This window comes from Balaenoptera musculus, chromosome 15 (assembly GCF_009873245.2).
Source record: "Balaenoptera musculus isolate JJ_BM4_2016_0621 chromosome 15, mBalMus1.pri.v3, whole genome shotgun sequence".
In the NCBI taxonomy this organism is placed as follows: domain Eukaryota; kingdom Metazoa; phylum Chordata; class Mammalia; order Artiodactyla; family Balaenopteridae; genus Balaenoptera; species Balaenoptera musculus.
In genome coordinates, this window is record NC_045799.1 from 21,368,726 (window position 1) to 21,391,125 (window position 22,400).

At 42.2% G+C, this 22,400-nt stretch overlaps 1 protein-coding gene across 1 annotated transcript in view; it reads right to left on the bottom strand.

The window, feature by feature from the left end:
- Positions 1 to 15,538: 15,538 nt before the first annotated feature.
- The window catches only part of LOC118880935 (lipopolysaccharide binding protein), a 40,765-nt gene continuing 33,903 nt past the window's right edge, over positions 15,539 to 22,400 (bottom strand). The window contains exon 15 of the mRNA XM_036825145.1: positions 15,539 to 16,399. Coding sequence (XP_036681040.1) covers positions 16,346 to 16,399 — 54 coding nt within the window. The 3' untranslated portion in view covers positions 15,539 to 16,345. The remainder of the gene's footprint in view (positions 16,400 to 22,400) is intronic.

The window sequence follows — 22,400 nt, forward strand, 5'->3', positions numbered from 1 at the left end:
TGAGATGAGATAATGAACCATTGGGCTGGTGGAGTTGAGGAAAAATTATTTTTGTTTTTTAGTTCATTGGCCATCTGAACCCCAATGCTTGAGCCCAGTGTTCACTTGACATATAGAGCCACTGGGAGGAGAGAGGAGAAAATGGAGTTGAGAGAGGTAATTATCAATAAAACAGAATCTCAAAGAGAGTAAGCGTTCTGGTGGAGGCGTTTGCCTTGGAAAGACAGAATGATCTATCTGGTTCTTGTAGGCTGTTTCATTTGGAGCAGGTCTTTATGCTGACGGGTTGACCATCCCCTTACCTGTACTATCCGGGCTGTGAAGTGAGTTGACCTTTTGTTCAGCCACTCATATCCTTGAACACTTACATTCAAGTTCAACCTGATCTGGTCCCCAGGAAATAATGGCACATACAACCACATTAGCCTTCCAAGGAGATGGCTTCCATTCAATGGAAGGCACTGATTATGTAAGTATGTAGACGCTGGCGACAACCGAACTTATATACATAGTTAAGGAGGGGGGGATTGGAATTTCAGAGCAGTAGGAGGTGAAATGCAGAGGAGTGGAGGGACCAGAGAGGAACCAAAATGAAGAGGGAGATGAGTGTGGTGAAAATGTCAAAGAAAACTCAGGCTGCAAAGTGGCTACAAGGGACCTTTCAGAATGGCAATGCTGAATGTAGGTTAGAACATCTTTTTTCTGGGTGGTGCATTCCATGATCTCCTCTTTACCTCCCTTAACTCTTTGGTAAGGTCTGAGATATTTAGGAATCTTTATTTTAGTGTATTCCTTTGGTGGAAAGTGGTGAAGGAGCTGCATTAAACATTAAAAAAAATTTTTTTTATTGGAGTATAGTTGATTTACAATGTTGCGTTAGTTTCAGGTGTACAGCAAAGTGAATCAGTTATACATACACATATATCAGCTCTTTTTTAGATTCTTTTCCCGTTCAGGTCATCACAGAATATTGTGTAGAGTTCCCTGTGCTATACAGTAGATCCTTATTAGTTATCTATTTTATATACAGTAGTGTATATATATCAATCCCAATCTCCCAATTTATCCTTCTGCCCCTTACACCCTGGTAACCATAAGATTGTTTTCTACATCTGTGACTCTATTTCTGTATTGTAGATAAGTTCATTTGTACCATTTTTTAGATTCCACATATAAGTGATATCATACAATATTTGTCCTTCTCTGTCTGACTTACTTTAAACATTTTTTATTGCAGTAAAGTATATGTTTTATATAACATGAAATTTACCACTTTAACATTTAAATGTGCCACTTATACATTTTTAAGTGTACAGTTCTGTGGCATTAAGTACATTCACATAGTTGTGCAACCATCACTGCCATCCTTCTCCAGAACCTTTTCATCTTCCCAAACTGAAACTCTGTACCCATCAAGCACCTCCTTCCCATTTTCCCCTCCTCCCAGCCCCTGGTAACCACTGTTCTACTTTCTGTCTTATGCATGTAACTACTCTAGGTACCTCATATAAGTGGAATCATGAAATATTTTTCCTTTTGTTACTGGTTTCATTCACCTATCATACTGCCTTCAAGGTTCATCCTTTTATAGCATATGTCAGTTGTATTCACTGAATAATATTCCATTGTTTGTATATATCACATCTTGTTTATACATTCATCTGTTGATGGACATTTGTGTGGTTTCCACCTTTTGGCTATTGTGAATAATGCTGCTATGAACATCAGTGTACAAATAGCCATTTATGTTCCTACTTTCAATTCTTTTGGATGCATACCCAAAAGTGGAATTGCTGAATGACATGGCAATTCTATGTTTAATTTTTTTTTTGGATCCAAGGAGTTGCATTTATGTTTAGGATTGAGGCTATATGTGTGGCACCACTGCATACAGAGGGAGCAGGTTACATGCTCATGAAATGTAAGTTGAGTGAATAAGTGAGAATGTAAGCCCACCAGGATTTCTCCAAAATTGTAGGGAGGAGATTCTGCTTCCAAAGACATAGACATCTGTGGTCAGATGTATTCAAGTCAATTTTTCCAGGTGCCCCAGATGAATTCTGGGCAATAACACACACCAGGCTCAAAGTATTTTTGTGTCTATAATCAATTCACTTAAATAGGCTTTAAAGCAACTTACAGAAGGAATAACTCTACGATAAGCTGAAAATAAAGAAATCAAGGCTGATGGAAAATAAGGTTAGAAGAGTGAGGTGAGGTTGGAAGAAAAGTTCACATGTAGGTTATTAGAGGTAGATGCTGAGCTTCCCTGCAGCCAAAGCAAAGTGGCAAACAAGACTTATGGCATAGAAAAAAAATACCAATTGCTCATAAGAAGCAAAGCATTCCCTGGCTGCAGCCTTGAGGGACTTTTCCCCCTGGCACTCACAAGGGGAAACAATTGGTGTAGGGGGTGATCTCTTCCATTACTTCATTACTAGACTGAAGACTTTCCCCATGTGCTTCTGCGGGCGGACTGTAGGCATATGCTCAATGAAACTTAGCAGGAAAGGGAACTGCAGGAGGGCCAATTACTCCCTTTTATTCAGGCTACCTGTATAACTTGCTTGCCTGGAAGTGAGGGGAGATTTTAAAAAATGTAAGAAAAAAATCTCTAAGGACTTCCCACATATAGGCTGAAGTTCCCCCCAAGGATGCTTGGGGGAAAGTGTAGATGTCCTTTCCCTTAAAGAAGGAGGAAATAGAACAGAAATGAGAAGTGTGAGAACATTTGGACACATGTAGCCTCCCGCTTCTCAGAGTATTTCCAGAGACTCTGACACTCAGAATCCTGGGCAGTGATTTCTCATCCAGCTTTTATAAGGAATTTTCCCAAACCCACGAACTTGGAAATGTTTCCACTGTCTCCATCCAACTTTCCTTCACAGAGTATCTGAAATTTAAGTACTGGGTTGGCCAAAAAGTTCATTACGGAAAACCCAAATGAACGTTTTTCTTCTATTGGCCACCCCAATAGAAGACTGTGGGAAGAGAACTCAAGAAAAGATTAAGCAAGTGTTTGTTGAGAAGACTCCAGGCCAAGTACTGGCCTGGTGAGGGGGAGATAGAGCTGGGAATGAGATGAGTCCTGCTGTGTGGTCCAGTGGGAAAGGCAGACAAGCAGTACAGAGAACACACATATGTGTTTCTTCATGTGAATAGCTACGGGTCCTACCAGAAGAATGGGGACAGGCCCGGTGAGGAAGGAGGGCTGTGGGTGGAGGGAGGAAGCGTGTTGCAGGTAGAGGGGATAATATTTACTGTCTTTCAGGGGAATCTATCTCCTGAGCAATTACTCACACATATATCTTATTTATGGCTTACCAAGAGCTTCTCTGTGTACGTGATTGTGTTCAATTCTCATGACCATCTGATGAGGTCACAGCCTCTTCATTTCACAGATGAATCCACTGAGACTTAGAAAATATGTGTCTGCTTGAGATCACACAACTAGTAAATGGCAGAGCAGAGGTTTGAAATCAAATTCCCTGATCCCCAAAACAACATTTTGTCCACTCTATTTTTTTTTTTTTTTTTTTTTTTATTCACACACACACACACTGTATTTTATTTTTACAAGACATAAATAGACTGACACCAAGCATTGTACATGGATGACCACAACAAAAGCAACAATGATTGCAATTACCAAACATGAAACACACTCATACTATGTCATAATATTGACATTCAGTCCAGTAATCCTCCACTGTAACAGCTCCTTTACTTTGCAGTGAAAATTGATTTGTATATTCTTTGCCTCTGAGTGTCCACTCTATTCTTGCTATCCAAATCTGACCTGCCATCCTGATGATATCTAAGTTGGCTCTAGACCTGGGGTTGGCAAACTATGACTTGTGGGCCAAAGCTGGCCCACCATCTCTTTTTTTTATAAATTTATTTTTATTTATTTATTTATTTTTGGCTACGTTGGGTCTTCATTGCTGCACATGGGCTTTTCTCTGGTTGCGGCGAGTGGGGGCTACTCTTCGTTGTGATGTGCAGGCTTCTCATTGTGGTGGCTTCTCTTGTTGGGAGCTCAGGCTCTAGGCATGCGGGCTTCAGTAGTTGTGGCACACGGGCTTAGTTGTTCCGTGGCATGTGGGATCTTCCTGGACCAGGGCTCAAACCCATGTCCCGTGCATTGGCAGGTGGATTCTTAACCACTGCTTCACCAGGGAAGCCCAGCCTGCCTGTAAAACTTTTGATCTCTCCATCAAGTCTGAATGAAAAGAGCCTTGCTGGGTAGAGTATTTTTGGTTGTAGGCTTTCCCCTTTCATCACTTTGAATATATCATGCCATTCCCTTCTGGTCTGCAGAGTTTCTGCTGAAAAGTCAGCTGATATTCTTATTGGAGTTCCCCTGTATGTAACTAGTTGTTTTTCTCTTGCTGCTTTAAATATTCTCCCTTTAATTTTTTCCATTTTAATTACAGTGTGTCTTGGTGTGGTCCTCTTAGTGTTGATCCTGTTTGGGACTCTCTGTGCTTCCTGGACAGATGGCTGAGGGGTCCAAGGTGTCTCTTCTGTGGACTTTGGCTTGCAGGGGGAAAGGTGCATTAGAGGGAACACTGAGGACAGGAGGGAAATCATTTACTCTGCTTCCCATTTAGCAATCTGAAAGAAGCCACTTCTTGAACTATCCCCTGTCCTACCCTGTAGTATATCCAGGACAACTGGACAGCCTGGTGGGATCAGACAGAGGGAGCTATCTTCATTATCTTGGGCTGTCAAAACAAAATACCATAGACTGGGTGGCTTAAATAAAATAATTTATTTTCTCACAGATCTGGAGGCCAGGGAGTCTAAGATTATGGTGCCAGTCAATTTGGTTTCCGGTGGGGTCTCTCTTCCTGACTTGCAGATGGCCGCCTTCTCACCATGTCCTCACATAGCAGAGACAGAGAGAGACAGAGTGGCCTCCCTGGTGTCTCTTTTTGTTGTTGTTATTGTATTAATTCACCTGTTTTATATTTTAGGTTTCACATATAAGTGATAACATACAGTATTTGACTTTCTCTGTCTAACTTATTTCACTTAGCATAATACCCTCCAGGTCCATTCATGATGTTGCAAATGGCAAAAGTTCATTCTTTTTTATGGCTTAGTAATATTCCATTGTATATATGCCTGGTGTCTCTTATAAGGACACTCATTTTACCAGATTAGGGCTTCACTCTTATGACTTCATTTAACCTTAATTAGTTCCTTACTCCAAATACTGGCGCACTGGGGGTTAAGCTTCAACATATGAATTTTGGGGTTATATAACTCTGTCCATAGCAGGATGCTTTGAAATTTAGTTTCCCTGAGCTGCCTGGGATCCTGAGTGGTCTAAGTAGACCTAGAGATGGCTGTGGAGCTGGCTGGAGAGCTTACTAGAAGGGACCACAGTACCAGAGTGAGGTACCAGATCTGCCCTCTGCCTAAAATTCAGCATGTGCCATGGTGAATTGCGAATGTTTATTAAAAGAATCAGTTGACTGTACCTTCTTTTTGTGGGTGTCACATGAGTGTCCCAAGTTCTCCAGCCTTCAGGAGTCACCCTTTCCTTGAACATCCACTGAATATCAGCTCCCAGATCTGCAGGAAATCCATTCAAGAGCCCAGTACATGCTGATGTGTTTCCATAGATCCATCCTGTAGCTGTTGCATTTTTCTCTGAATGGCTCCATTGTGGCAGGCCTCTTTGTGGTCACCTACAGCCATTTCTTCACCTCTTCTCCCAGTTGCTGTTCTTTCCCTGAGCTATTTTGCTCTGAACATCTTCTGAGCAGCCATGGCTGGCTCCAGGACAACACAGACTCCAAACTCTGGCCTGATCTTGTTTCTGCCTTAGAAGCATGTGGTGCTGTGGCCTCAGATGCCATCAAGGTGTCTTCTAGCTCATCCAGGCAGGCCTGCTCTCAAACGTTCAGCTGGGAGAATGTGACAATTTTCTGGAGTTTGATAATCTTCCATCTTTCTTGGTGATCCACGGATGGTCTCACAACCCAGCTGAGTACTTATATTCAATCCCAGGAGATTCTGAGAAGGTGTTGGTTTGTAGAGGAGAAAGGATGGGAGATGATGGGGAGGAAGAGAAGATGTGGGGAAGCCAGAGAAGACAGAAAGAGGAAAACATATTACAACTTAACCCAATTTAACTCAAACTTGAATGTGCATCCAAATCACCTAGAAGGCTTGTTAAAGCACAGAGTGCTGGATCCCACCTCAGAGTTTCTGATTCAGTAAGTTTGGGGTGGGGACCAAGACTTTGCATTTCTAACAAATTCCCAGGTGATACTGATGCTGCTGGTCAGGGGACCACACTTTGAAGACCACTGACTTCATCCCAAAACCATATGGGAGGCAGTGCACCCCCTTCAGACACAGCGTTTTGCTTCTCACAATGGGTAGGCAGATCTGTTCCTTATTAAATATCCTTGTGGCCAACAGCCAAGTCCATCTGTTTGTTCACATAGTAGCAAGATGTCCAACAAATCCCTAAAGAAACTAATGAGCAACTTGGATCCAACTCTTTATTGTCTGCCAGAGGAAAGGCATCCATGCTTGGTAATGAGTCTTTGGTCTCTCTGCCAGGCTCTGTGGCCAGAATTAAGCACTTTGTCATCTAGCCGGTAAAGGACTTTCTTGACAGTATTGAACCAGAAAGCCTAACCAAGTCATGTACTTACATCCCATTATATTGGGGGAACAGTGGATGGTTTCTACTCTCAGAAACCTGTTTGTTTCCATCTTGGTGGTGTGCAGGACAGGAGAGGGTGTGTGTCCCACATCATGCAAAGTCCTGGGATGTGATGGCCGCTACTCCCGTTCACACATTCCACCAGCATTTTGTAGCCTCCTGCATAGTCTGACTCTGAACTAAGTCAGAACAGGGCACAGTGACAAAAAAACATCCAGGATCTGCTTCAAGGCTAGGCCTGTGACACAGCTCCACGCTGGGTGTATAGTGAACCCTCAAGAAATGTCAGCCTTGATTATTATGAGTTTGATTAAGAGAAAAGTGTTCCCATCACGATCTGGTATAGAACTCTCTTGCTTGATGCAATTCACAGTCTCCTTCTGGGAGGAAATTAGCATTCTTGATAAATGCTTAAGCAATTTTCTGATAAACTCTAACAAGATTAAAACCTCCTTGGAGAAATCAGCTACCCAAACACTCAGCTGATTATCAGACATTCTTTATCTTGTATTCAGTTTAATAATGCTTATCCAATCATTCTCTTTTCCTGGGAAATGTCCTTAACAAAAGGGAACTCTGACTTGGCTTTGTGGCATGATCAAAATAAAACTTTGACACATGCTTATAACTAAATTATCTGAAAAAATTTAAAACAGTCATTATGGAGGTAGGACACAGGAATAGTAATTAACATTTTTAAGTACTTGCTGCTTGCCAGATATTATAGGAAATGTCTTGTATAGCTCATCTTTCTTTCTCTTTATAATGAGTTGGGTTATCGTAGCTCTGTTTTACTTATAAGATGCTCAGAGAGGTGAAGTGACTTGCCCAAGATCACACAGCCAGTAAATGGCAGAGCCAGGTTTCGAATCCAGGTCTGTCTGAGTGCAGAGCTGGAGCCAGCAATAGCTTGCTTCTTCTGCCTCTGCCAAAGGGTTATAGTGGGAGATGGAGAATAGGATATTCTCTGAGAGAAGGACAAGTATAGGGCTGTGGGACTGCAGAGCGGGGACAGGTCCCTCCTAGGTACAGGGCTTGGGAAGGAACTATGGGGGAAGAGGTTTCTCAGCCCAGAAGAGGATGTAGGGGAGGGACATTGAAGACAGCAAAAAAGGCAGTCAGGAGCAATGGTCTGGACAGAGGCAGACCATGTTTGGAGGATATGGTAGAGTTCAATCTGGCAACTGCAGGAGTGGTCCCCAGTCCTTTCAAAAATGAGAACCATGTCTTCTAGTGTTGTGGACCCTACGTGCTGCTAGTTGGATTCTTATGACTGTGGATTGAGAGAGCCCATCCCAGTTCTATCACCTACTGGCTGTGTGATCTTGGGCAGATTACTTCACCTCTCTGAGGTGAAGCTTTCTTCATGTGAAAATTGGAGGATAATAGCAGCATTTCTCTTTTGGGTTGCTGTGAGCATTTAATGAGATAAACCATGAAAAGCACATGTCCAGCACCTACTAAGGGCTCTGTAAAAAGGTGAGGTTTTAATGTGTAACTGATTTATGGTGGCATTATGTCACTATTTTCTCAGTAAGGCTGTGAAAAAATTTTTCTCATTTTAGTATAATTTCAGACTGCTAAAAAAGTTGCAAAAAGAGTACAAAGAATTCCTGAACACCCTTCATCAAGATTATACATATATATACATAAATTTCCCTCCTGAACTGTTTCCAAGTCAGATGCAAACCTGTTGGCCTTTTACCCCTAAACACTTAAGCGTGTATTCCCTAAAAGCAAGGACATTCTCTTATATAGTCATAGTACAATGATTAAAATCATGAAATTGACACTGGTACAATACTATTTTCAGCATACTATATTCAGATTTTGTCAACTGTCCCATAACATCCTATATAACGAAAGAAAATCTTGGATCATATATTACATTCAGTTTTCCTTTCTCTTTAGTCTCCTTGGGTTGGTAACAGTTTCCCAGTCTTCTTGTCTCTCATGACCTTGACATTTTTGAAGAGTATAGGCCAGTCACTCTCTTTAGGTTTGTCTGATGTTTCCTCATAATTAGATTCAGATTAGGTGTTTTGGGCAAGAGTGCATTTCAGTGCATCACATCATTGTGAATATTTTTGTTCATGCCTTAAAATAGGGTCCCCTCATGGGAAGAGGTGGGGGGCACTGGACCACCTGCACAAGAATCCACTGAAAGACTCGATAAACATGCAGACATCCCAGTACCCCTGAGAGTGTGGGCCAGGAATCTACGTGATTAACCAGCACAGTGTGACCAGTTGTCTACTTGTCTACGTTCCTTCCAAGATATGGCCAGTAGATGGCGGTGCAGTTTGCACTTTCAATGCAGCTTCTGCATTTCTGGAAAGATCTCCCTGTGAAACTTCCTGTGAATTCAAGTTAACATCCACCAGGGGAGCTTGGCTGTTTAAGCTGCTCTCCCCTCCTGTTCCTTCAGAGTGACTTCTCTTGATGCCCCAGGACCTCAAAGTGGTCAGAACTCACTTGGAGGTTCCTAAACTCCTCGAGGTGAGAGACCCCTCTTCCTGAAGAGCTAGCCAGCAACTGTAAAATAATAATACCCCAGCTAGCATTTACTGAGAACTTACTGTGTGACTAGCAAGACTCTCGCTTTCTCATTTAACGCTCACAGCTACCCCTGAGAAGGAGATTGTTAACCTTCCCACAGTCACACAGCAAGTTCCCATCACTACCTCCTGTTTCCATCTTGGCTGGAACTTGTGCTTGAGTCAGAGGATCAGACTGGGAGCAATAATGTCTGCATCTCAGGCGCAGACTCTGAGAGCTTGGGGAGCATCCTGAGAAAGGAGAGGATGCCCTTCCCTGCCTTGGGGGCCAGGGTGACTGGGCAGGGAGCTGCAAGGGACAGACACAGGGTCAGTCCCCCTGTTAAGGGGGCTTCAACTGTTTAGGGAGGCAGACACGACATGGGTCACAGCACATGGAGGGCCAGTGGGCAGGCTGTCTGAGAGGCTGGAGGGACTGGGGGTGAAACCGCACAACTCAGATTGGGATTTGAACCCATGGGCCGGGACTCAAACCTGGCCAAAACCCAGATGGGGACTTGAATCCACTGTCTTTTTTTTAAAAACATCTTTATTGGAGTATAATTGCTTTACAATGGTGTGTTAGTTTCTGCTTTATAACAAAGTGAATCAGTTATACATATACATATGTTCCCATATCTCTTCCCTCTTGCATCTCCCTCCCTCCCACCCTCCCTATCCCACCCCTCTAGGTGGTCACAAAGCACGAGCTGATCTCCCTGTGCTATGCAGCTGCTTCCCACTAGCTAGCTATTTTACGTTTGGTAGTTTATATATGTCCGTGCCACTCTCTCACCCTGTCACATCTTACCCCTTCCCCTCCCCATATCCTCAAGTCCATTCTCTAGTAGGTCTGTGTCTTTCTTCCCGTCTTGCCACTAGGTTCTTCATGACCTTTTTTTTCCCCCTTAGATTCCATATATATGTGTTAGCATACTGTATTTGTTTTTCTCTTTCTGACTTACTTCACTCTGTATGACTAAATCACATATCTGGTCTCAGGACCTACTGAAGTTCAGGGTCTTTATGTCTCAGCAATTCAGTGAGAGACAAAGCAATAGGTAAAAAGTGGATTTACTTAGAGGGATACACATACCATAGACGGAGCATGGTCTGTCTCAAAAGGCGAGAGTGGCCTTGGGAGAAACACCCTCCACAGACAGAGTGTGGGCCATCTCAGAAGGTGAGAGGCCCTGAAATATGGGATGGTTAGTTTTTATGGGCTGGGTAATTTCATAGGCTAATGAGTGGGAGGATTATTCCAACTATCTTGGAGAAGGGGTGGGAATTTCCAGGAATTGGGCCACCGCCCACTTTTTGGCCTTTTATGGTTAGCCTCAGAACTGTCATGGCCCTGGTGTCATTTAGCATATGCTAATGTATTACAATGAGCATAAAATGAAGCTCAAGGTCTACTGGAAGTCAAATCTTCTGCCATCTTGGACCTAGTTGGTTCTAACCAGTTTATGTCATATCCAAAGGCTATGTCATTCTTTTAAAGGTTGTGCCCTGCCCCCTTCCCACCTGTTTCAGGGGGACACTGTGGGACATTCAGTCTGTGTAATGCTCATAATAGAGCAAATCATACTTGTTGAATTTGTTTCTGCTTATTTAATCCTTTTCTAGGAGGACTGAGGGGATTTTCAAGGGAAGGGATCCATGGTATTGGGGAGGATGCTGTGAAATGAGCCTGGAGATGTGGACAAGTAAGAATGTTCACCTGGAGATGTGGGCAGGTGGGGATTTTCACCAATGGGTGTGGTCAAGGGAATTGTCCTAGAAAGCAGAGAAGTTTGACTGGAGATCTGGAAGGCATCCTTATCAATATGTACTTCTGTTGAGGTCAACGCTGCACATTGTTTATGCAAGACCTCAACTCCCCTTCTTCGTTGTTAGTAGAACCCTGGATTAGTTGAAGTGGCCACCTGCCCAGCTAAAGAGCTACATTTCCCAGTACTGGCAGCTAGTCCTGGCCAATGAGATGTGAGCCAACAAAGCTGGGCTGGTGTATTAGTCTGGATTCAATCAGGAGAGAAAAACCACATGGTAATTTGAATAGGGAAAGTGTAATATAAAGAATTATTGACTATAACAGAGGATTGAAGTAATGAGGGGTTGCCAAGTAAGAGGTAAAGAGAACTCTGAAGAATACAGGTGAAGTAGCAGATATAAGGAGCAGTCATGACTCTCAGGGCTGAGAAAGAGCTTCCCCTCCCCTATGCCCTGCCCCCAGGGCTGAGGTCCAGACTTTGTTGGATTGGGCACAGCTGTGGTTCACTAAACAGCAGAGAAGTTACTGAGGTCTGCCTTGGTGGAACTTGCCAGAAAACTGCCCTCTATCATCCCAGGGAAAGCTATCCTGATACCACTGAGGTATCTCAATGGAAGCACTTGAATACAAAATTGCCAAAGGTGGGGATGCTGGGGGAAGCTACTGGCCTTTCAGTGCTTCTGGCTGCTGTAGACTGTAGGAATGGGTGCTGGACCAGCTGCCTGAGCTGTAGGAGGCTGCTGAGTGACCCACCTGAACCAGGAAAGGGTAGGCTCCTGGAAAAGCCCTCTAAAAGGGATTAGATTTGGCTAGTTTGTCCCTTTTGCACTTTGATCTTCCCTTTCTTCCTGCATCCTGGATCCAGAATGAAGAGGACTTGGCACAGAGCTGCAACTGACATGTCACATGAGTGAGAAATAAACCACTGTGGTGGTCAGCCGCTAAGATCTTGGGGTTGTTTGTTCTGCAGCACAACCTGCTGAAACCTGACCAATACACATGAAGAATGTTTATATAATAATTGCCAGTTACAGTAAACAGAAATTTCCTGTTTTGTAAAATACTACTATGAGGAGGTGAGAATTATGGTTAAAGAAAGAGCCAGTAAGGTCTAAAGCAAAGAAAAAGAGTCGTAAAAATACTTCCTGGACATTAGAAACACTGATGCTTTCAAATTTATTGCAGGAACAGGAGAAGAAAGAAAAAAGAACAAAATGGGAAGGAGAAAGAGAAAGGTAAAACAGTAAAGAAAAAGCAAAGAAAATTTGAGAATACTGTGTTTATAGACAGCTCAACTGACTCCTTGGTATTGCTCAGGAAAATAAGAGGAATATTATTAAACCAGAGCAGCCTGGTTGCTGCTTATCTAGAAGCCACTTCGAACTGCCTGTGGGAGACACAATAGGGAGCATCTCTCCGTCCTCAAGACATGTGATTGAAGCCATTGTGCTCTCTCTCAAAGGCACCTTAACACGCCTTGTCTGTCCTCATCAGCAAGCACATGGGCTTCCCGCTGAACTCTAGTTTCAGAATGACCTTTGAGGTGTCCCCAAGGATCCATAAAGTTAATAGCTTTTATTCTGAGTCAGACACTTCAGCACACAATCTCTCAATTTAGTGAGGATCCAGCTATTGGCTTTCATAGAACGTGGCAAGAGACAGAAGCAATTGGCTTTGATGGGTATGAGGAGGAAAAGGTGGCAGAGTGAAAGCCCCGCTGACCCTCTCCAACACCTTTCAGGTGAACAACAGCAGCAGCAGAGACAAATTGACGGAGCAAGTAACAGAAGAACGTGTCATCTGAAAAGAATGTGGCAGAGTTGAGCAAATTGGCAAGAGTACGCTTCCAGACGCCCAGAGATATCTGTAACACATTTAAGGAAGACATGGAGAGTCCCTGCCTATCTCCCAGATATTAAGTAGGTACAGGTTTCCTAAAAGTAAGTAAGAGGGTCTGGAAGGGTCTGGCCAACATCTTTACTTGGAAAGATGAGAACTCAGAGCAAAAGAGGTCTCAAGAGTGTTAGGGATGGTCACACCTTGCGACTGTCTTGAAGCCCCGGGGTGATGGGAACCAGGGCTGTAAGGATGACTCTGTAACTTTACCACCCTTGTAATTCTCTGAGCTGGGCTCCTATATCAAACCAACAAGCTAAGGGCAAGGTGAGGAGAGAGAGGTGAGAATCACACTCTGATATCACCTTTGTACAATGCCAGCTGAACAGAGGTGAATCAGCTCAACCACACTGGCTAAAGGGCTTTACCAAGAGCCACAGGTCACAAAGGGATACAGAGGATCTGAATCAAACAATGAATCAGGTTGATATTAGTGATAATATGGCATCGTGCAAACAAATGAATATGTAAACAGCGAATATGTCTTCCATTGAAACACCCATAAGAATATTTACAAAACTTGACCATGGCTATAAAGAAAATACCAGTAATTTTCCCCCAAATAGAAATAGTAGAGACTTCTTTGACCACCAAGTAATAAAACCAGAAATTAAAACAAAAAGTAGAAATGAGGGGTTTCCCTGGTGGCGCAGTGGTTGAGAATCTGCCTGCCAATGCAGGGGACATGGGTTCGAGCCCTGGTCTGGGAAGATCCCACATGCCATGGAGCAACTAGGCCCGTGAGCCACAATTACTGAGCCTGCGCGTCTGGAGCCTGTGCTCTGCAACAAGAGAGGCCGCAATAGTGAGAGGCCCGCGCAACGCGATGAAGAGTGGCCCCCACTTGACACAACTAGAGAAAGCCCTCGCACAGAAACAAAGACCCAACACAGCCATAAATAATTAATTAATTAATTAATTTAAAAACAAAAAAACTAGTATATACATTTAAAAAAAAAAAAAGTAGAAATGAGACAAAAACCCAACCACATGGAAAAATTAAACCCCCTCCTTGGGACTTCCCTGGTGGTGCAGTGGTTAAGACTCTGCACTCCCAATGCAGGGGGTCTGGGTTCGATCCCTGGTCAGGGAAGTAGATCCCACATGCATGCGGCAGCTAAGGGTTTGCATGCCACAACGAAGGAGCCAGGGAGCTGCAACTAAGGGGCCCGCATGCCGCAACTAAGACCCAGTGCAACCAAATAAATAAATAAATAAAATATTTTTTAAAACCCTCCTCAAAATTTATTTATTTATTTTAAAATCGAAGTATAGTTGATTTACAGTGTTGTGTTAATTACTGCTATACAACAAAATGATTCAGTTATACACATGTATACATTCTTTTTTAAAATATTCTTTTCCATTATGGTTTATCATAGGATATTGACTATAGTTCTCTGTGCTATACAGTAGGACCTTGTTGTTTATCCATTCTCTATATAAAAGCTTACATCTGCTAACCCTAACCTCCCACTCCATCCCTCCCTCAACCCCCTCCCCTTGGCAACCACCAGCCTGTTCTCTATGTTCATGATTCTGTTTCTGTTTCATAGATAAGTTCATTTGTGTCATATTTTAGATTCCACATATAGGTGATATGATATAGTTTTTGTCTTTCTCTTTCTGACTTACTTCACTTAGTATGATAATCTCTAGTTGCATCCCCTCCTCAAAATTTAAAACTCCATTTGAGAACAAAAGAAAGTCAAAACTGTAAGTTCAAACAAGATTGGAAAACAAAGATGAAAACACTATGTGTCTAAAGCAATGAGATACAGCTAAAACCATTATGAGAGGGACTTCCCTTGTGGCCCAGTGCATAAGAATCTGCCTGCTAATGCAGGGGACACGGGTTCGATCCCTGGTCTGGAAGATCCCACATGCCACAGAGCAACTAAGCCCGTGTGCCACGACTACTGAGCCTACGCTCTAGAGCCCTCGAGCCGCAGCTACTGAGGCCCGTGCGCCTAGAGCCGGTGCTCTGCAACAAGAGAAGCCACCGCAATGAGAAGCCCATGCACTGGAACAAAGAGTAGCCCCCGCTCGCTGCAACTAGAGAAAGCCCGCGCACAGCAATGGAGACACAACGCAGCCAAAAATAAATAAAATTAAAAAAAAAAAAATTATGAGAGGGAAATTTCTTCTTAAACACTTATATGTCTGAAAAAGAAAAAAGAAAGACAAATATAAATGAATCAAGCATTCAAAGCTGGAAGATACAAAATGAGCAACAAAATACATCTAAGGAAAGAAGGGCAGAATGAAGACAAGCAGAAATTAATGAATTAAAGTACGAAACAAAGGTAGAATTGGTAAATGAAAGAGCTGATTCATTGTGGAAAAAATCCCTACACAGTAAAATAGAGAAGCCACTAGCCAGCGTAATCAAGAGGAGAAAGACCACATATAGAGAACACATAATTAGGATGAGAAATGAAAGACAAGCATGATAAGAGAACATTTTAATATGTATTTTTTAATTACATAAATAATGCATGGATACAGAGGCATTAGAAATAAAAGTCAAAGAAGAAGAAAAAAAAATAGAGTAAAAAGTTAAAGTCAGCTCAGGCTGCCAGAACAAAATACCACAGACTGGGTGGCTTAAACAACAGAAATTTATTTTCTTATAGTTCTGGAGGCTGGAAGTCCAAAATCAAGGTGCCCACACAGTTGGTTTCCTCTGAGGCCTCTCTCCTTGGGGTGCAGACAGTTTCCCTGTTTACACGTTCGCCCCTCTGTACATGAGCCTCTGGTGTCTCTTTGTGTGTCCAAGTTTCCTCTTCTTATAAGGATACCAGTCAGTTTGATTAGGGCCCAGCCTAATTTTAAGTTCATCACCACATTAAAAGGCTCCATCTCCAAATAGAGTCACATTCTTAGGTACAGAGGTGGGGTGGGATTTCGGGCTTTAGTATATGAATTTTGCAGGACACAGTTCAGCCCATAACACCCTCTCTCCCTTTTCCCCCCTCAAGTTCCACGTCTCTCCCAGAAGTAATATGATTAACCCCATGACATTTGCGGGGCCCAGGACAAGAGTCAAACCAAGGCCAACATACCATATATCTACATATTTTTTGTAAGTCCAGCTAACAAACTGTTAAATAGAAACATTCTATCCTCCTACCTGGACAAATATACCTTCATATTGACCTGAGAAACCACGTTTGGATTTAGAATTCCTGGACTCTCCAAAGTTTCTTCCCAGAATGTGGTGTAGGGCCTCCCTTCTCTTCCCTTGCCCGGCTCCGTCTACACCACCAGGGCCTCATGCATACATAGATGGAGACTGCAACCTGCACATCCAGGTTTCTCCACACACCCCTCAAACAGGTCCTAGCAGTGGTCACAGCAGTGGTACACTCCATCCTCAGGAAGACATACCTGAGGCAAGGTCCCCACAGACTCTGGAAGGAATGCTGGGGTCCCAGGAATAGGAAGGCTGGTCTAGAAGGAAGGTTCAGACTCTAGATGGGCATGTCCTCTGTGGATGTGGTGCATCTGGAAGGAGGATGAGCAGCCCCTCTAAAGAGCAAGCCCAAGGGAGAGGTCCCTCTTACTCGGGTCTAAGGGGAATACTGCTACAACTAGATATTACTGGGTATCTTTTTAGACCATTTTACATCCATTTAATATATAAAAAGGAGATTCTAATTCCATAATAAAAGCTTATTTTAAAAAATGGATTCTCTCTTTTTCTGAGACTTGCTTTTTTCCCCCATTCTATCTTGTAGATCTTTCCATGTCAGCATATATAGATCTGCTTTATTCTCTTTAACTGTTGCATGATATTATACAGTATAAAGGTAAGGGGGAAATTATGAAGGCCCATTTAATGCAATGCAATGTTAATCCTCTTGAAAATTTGGATGATTTAAAACCAAAATAAATTTAAAAAATGAAAATTCCCAAGACTGGCTTAAGAAGAAATAGAAAACCTGAACAGACTAATAACTATGGAAGTAGCTGAGGAATTTGTCCAAGACAACCCCATGGTTTCTTTCAAATCTACAAGTGACAGGTAATTCCAAAGCTCACCAAACTCTTCCAGAGCAAAAAGAAAGAAGGAAACTGCCCAGTGATTTTTTTTGGAAGGGTATTAATATTGATATGGATTGTATTGTGTCCTCTCCCCAAATTCATATGTTGAAGCCCTAACTCCCAATGTGATGGTATTGGGAAGTGGAGCCTTCCAACTGGGAGGTGGTTAGGTTTGGATGAGGTCATGAGGATGGAGCCCTCATGATGGGATTAGTGTCCTTATAAAAAGTGTCCTGAGAGACATCTCCCTTTCTCTTTGCTATGTTAAGACAGCCAGAAGATGACCATCTGTAAGCCAGGAATTAGACTCTAACCAGGAAGCAAATTGGTGGGACTTTGATCTTAGACTTCTCAGCCTCCAGAACTGTGAGACATAAGTTTCTGTTGTTAAAGCCACCCCAGTGTTTTGGTATAGCAGCCTGAGTTGACTAAGATAAATATCGAAACCTGACAAAGCAACAAAAAGAAATTCACAGACTAATTTAATCTATGAATATTGAAGCAGAACTTCTTCATGAAAGATTAAGAGGTAGAATCTAGTAATATAGTTAAAGAATAAAAAACTATAGTCAAGGGACTTCCCTGGTGGCACAGTGGTTAAGAATCCTCCTGCCAATGCAGGGGACACGGGTTTGAGCCCTGGTCTGGGAAGATCCCACATGCCGTGGAGCAACTAAGCCCGTGAGCCACAACTACTGAGCCTGCATGCTCCAACTACTGAAGCCCACGCACCTAGAGCCTGTGCTCTGCGACAAGAGAAGCAACCGCAATGAGAAACCCGCGCACTGCAAGGAAGAGTAGCCCTGCTCGCCACAACTAAAGAAAGTCCGCACGCAGCAATGAAGACCCAATACAGCCAAAAAAAAAAAAAAAAGCATACTTGGAACACCTGTGCTTATTTTGCAAACTCAGTGAGAAGCTGACTTTTGCATAACTAATTAAAAACCCATTGGTGGGACTTCCCTGGTGGTCCAGTGGCTAAGACTCTGCACTCCCAATGCCTGGGTTCGATCCCTGGTCAGGGAACTAGATCCCACATGCCTTGAATAAGAGTTCACATGCTGCAACTAAAGATCCTGCATGCCACAATGAAGATCGAAGATCCCGTGTGCCGCAACTAAGACCCGGCACAGTCAAATAAATAAATAAATGTTTAAAAAATAAAAATCCACTGGTATTTTTATCTCAGCAAAAAGCCTCCCACTCTCGTGAGGTTGACATTAGGTGCCCATTTTATGGATAGGGGGAAGGAAGCATGGAGAAGATAAGTGTGTTAGTTTCCTAGGGCTGCTGCAAAAAAGTACCACAAACTGGGTGGCATAAAACAACAGAAATTTATTGTCTCACAGTTCTGGAGGCCAGAATTCTGAAATCAAGATATCCATGGGGCAATGCTTCCTCAGAGATTCTGGGTAGAATCCTTCTTTACCTCTTCTTAGCTTCTGGTAGCCTCAAGCATTTTTTGACTTGAAACTGCATGTCTGATCTCTGCCTCTGTCATCATCTTGTCTCTCTGTGGGTGTCTGTCTCTATGTCCAAATTTATGAGGACACCAGTCATATTGGATTAGGGACCACCTGAATGACCTCATTTTAACTTGATTATCTCTATCAAGATCCTATTTCCAAATAAAGTCACATTTTGAAGTACTGGAGGTTAGGACTTCATCGTATTTGTTTTGGAGGACACAATTCAACACATAACGGTAAGTAATTTTGAATCATGGAGAATTAGATCTAAAAGGGACTTTTTCTATGAAGCCACCCCACTCTATACTCCCTCTCTGCATGACCTTAACCATGCCCAGGCTCTCCTAAAATGGAAAGTCACCAAGGAAATTCACCAAAATATTAACTATGCTAATCCCTGCAACCCTTGATGACCCTTTAAAATGTAGGTCTTTCAGATCCTCTCTTGTTTCCTGCTGACCTGGGTTTCCACCCTCCTGACTTAACATTTCATGGCTCATCTACCTCCCGAATACCCTCTGGAGCCCCAACAGAGGGCTTAGACCCGTCAGAAAGAGTGAGAACCGGGTGAGATATCCTTGGGGAGCTCTGTGATCTGAACAGGAGTGATATGAAAGTCAAACGCAGGGGCACTGAGCATGTGCAGCACAGCAGAGGCAAAGATATAGAGACAATTAACAGCAGACTCTAAATTGGAGGAGCTATGTGAAAAGGGCCTGGGGCAGCCCATAGCTGGGGAAAAGACTGGAAAATTAGGTTAAGTGACAAGAGACTTCAAATCAAATCACCAGATACATATTAAGTGCCCAACTCAGTACTGCAATGAGGCATGGGTGATACAAAGACATATAATATCTGTTTCCTGCCCTCAGGGAAAGTATAATCTACTTACAGAGGTTCAACATAAGACTCAGGAGAAGCAAGATAACAAAATATTTAAATAGCAATTCACAGTGCCACACAATCATTTGCTAAGTGAACTGTAGAGCTGATGACAAGCTTTTAGAATTCTGAACCAGGAGAGATTATCTGGTTATTTATGGTGTAGATATTTATGGTGTAGATAGGCTGCATATTTTCTTGCTGGGGGGAAAAGGCTGAAGGGTTAACTGAGCAGGGCAAATCAATGAAACTAAGAGCTGCTTTTTTACAGAGATCAATGAAACTGATAAACTTTTAGCTAGACTTAAAAAAAAAAGAAGATCCAAATAAAATCAGAAATGAAAGAGGAGACATTACAACTGATGACACGGAAATAAAAAGGATGATAAGAGACTACTATAAACAATATATGCCAACAAATTGGGTAAGCCAGAAGAAATGGAAGCATTCCTAGAAACATACAACCAAGCAAGGTTGAATCATGAAGTAGTAGAAAATCTGAGCAGACCTGTAACTAGTAAGGAGATTGAATCAGTAATCAAAAATCTCCCCCAAAAGAAAAGCCCAGGATCAGATGGATTCACTGAGAATTCTACCAAACATTTAAAGAAGAATTAATGCCAATACCTCTCAAACTCTTCCAAAATACAAAAGAGGAGGGAATACTTCCAAACTCGTTTTACAAGGTTAATGTTACCCGGATGTCAAAACCAAAGTCAGTACAAGAAAAGAAAACTACAGGCCAATATCTCTGATGACTATAGATGTAAAAATCCTCAACAAAATACTAGCAAATCAAATTCAACAGCACATTAAAATTATCATACAACATGACCAATTGGGATTTACCTGTGTGGGGCAAGGATGGTTCAACATATGCAAAGTACACACCACATTAACAGAATGAAGGATAAAAATCACATGATCATCTCAATAGATGCAGAAAAAGCATCTGACAAAATTCAACACCCTTTCATGATAAAAACACTCAACAAACTAGGAGAAGGAAACAACCTCAACCTAACAAAGCCCATATGTGACAAGCCCACCACAAACATCATGCTCATTAGTGAAACATTGAAAGCTTTTCCTCTAAGATTAGGAATAAGGTAACGATGCCCACTATTATCACTTCTATTCAACATAGTACTGGAAGTCCGTGACACAGAATGATTCAGGGATCCAGGCTGCTGGAGGCTCTGTCATCGTCAGTACATTTATCTCAAGTTACCTTGGGTGTCAAATCCGGATGGGGGAGGGGAGAGAAAGAGAGAGAGAGAATGAGACTCAAATAGGGGTGTTTATGGGCTACACCCAGAGTGGCACACATCACTTCTGCCCACATTCCACTTGCCAAAGCTCAGCTACATGGTCACATCTAACTGCAAGGGAGGCTGGGAAACAGCTGTGAGCCCAGGAAGAAAGAGAAATGGTTTTGTGACTAGCTATCTAGTCATACCTGCTCTTTTTCAGGTGAGGGAACTTAGGCTCAGAGAGGTGCTAGGTCACAGTGAGTAGAGAAATTGAGAGACCCCAGCTATATATAGTTGATGGAGCAAAAAACAAATGTGCGAACATAGTATCTGAAATTATAAACTGACCAACAGAGAAGCCAAAAATGTGAAGTTACATAACTATTTTGAGAGAGGGACTGTAAGTGGGGCGGGTTAATGAAGTCAGTAATTTTGTTTAATATTGGTAAATAAAAAGAGAGAGAGAGAGAGAGAGAGAGAAATAGGAACATTACTTAATATTTGGAGGTATCCAGAACTAAAAACAGAAACATTTAAGGAATTAAAAGTTGCTCCCTCTGAGATCATTGCTGCTTATTATGGACCCTTTTGTACATTGATGTTTTCGTTCTTTTTTTTAATTTAATTTTTATTTTATATTGGAGTATAGTTGATTTACAATGTTGTGTCAATTTCAAGTGTACAGCAAAGTGCTTCAGTTATACATATGCATATATCCATTCTTTTTCAGATTCTTTTCTCATATATGTTATTAGAGAATATTTTTTAAAAATATTTATTTATTTATTTGGTTGTGCCAGGTCTCAGTTGATGCATGCGGGATCTTCGTTGCCACGTGTGGGATCTTTAGTTGTGGCACGCGGACTTCTTAGTTGTGGCATGTGGGATCTACTTCCCTGACCAGGGATCAAACCAGGGCCCCCTGCGTTGGGAGCGGGGAGCCCTAGCTGCTGGATCACCAGGGAAGTCCTTATTACAGAATACTGAGTAGAGTTCTCCGTGCTACACAGTAGGTCCTTGTTGATTATCCATTTTGTACATTGATTTTTTTTAAAGCATGTGCCTAAATTTGCTTTGATTGACATCTTAAAATTTTTATTTTTAAAAAGTAATATTTGCTTTTGTAAAAAATATCCAAACTACAAAATGGCACAACAAGGAAAATGAAAACTTCCCAACCTAATGAACGCTTTATTTCCACTCTTCAGAGGTAACCTCTGTTTCCAGTAACGGGTAACCTCCTAGAAATTTCCTGTGTACATATAAGCATTCATATGTCTATATCATCTTAAATAAAAGGAGATGATACTGTACCTACTGTTCTATAGCTTACGCTTTCTACTTAATAATGCCTTGACGTCTCTTCATGTCTGCATATATAGTCATTCTTCTCAATGACTGCATAGTATTCCTTTGTGTGGATGCACCATAATTTATCTGTTAGTCTTTATCGAGGACCACAGGGGTTGCCTTCAGTTTTTGTTTTGTAGGGTTTGGTTATTGTTTTGCTATCACAAACAATGTCACAATAAACAGCCCACACAGCTCTGGTATAGTAGATGAATAAACCCAGAAAAATCGAACTTTGTTTATGGGGAGCCTACATAATAAAAGACACTATAAGAAGTCTCATAAATACAGACAGACTCATTTTGTGTATACTTCTTTGAATACATGCAGAAAAGTGTACAAATAATAAGTGTGCAGATAGATTGATGTTCACAAAGTGAACTCACCCATGTAACCAGCACACAGATCAAGAAGTAGAATGCTATCGAACCCCCTTAGGAGCTCCTCGTGTCCTTTTCTGGTCAGTCCTCCTCCCAGGCAGCATGGGCACTCTCCTGACTTTTGCTT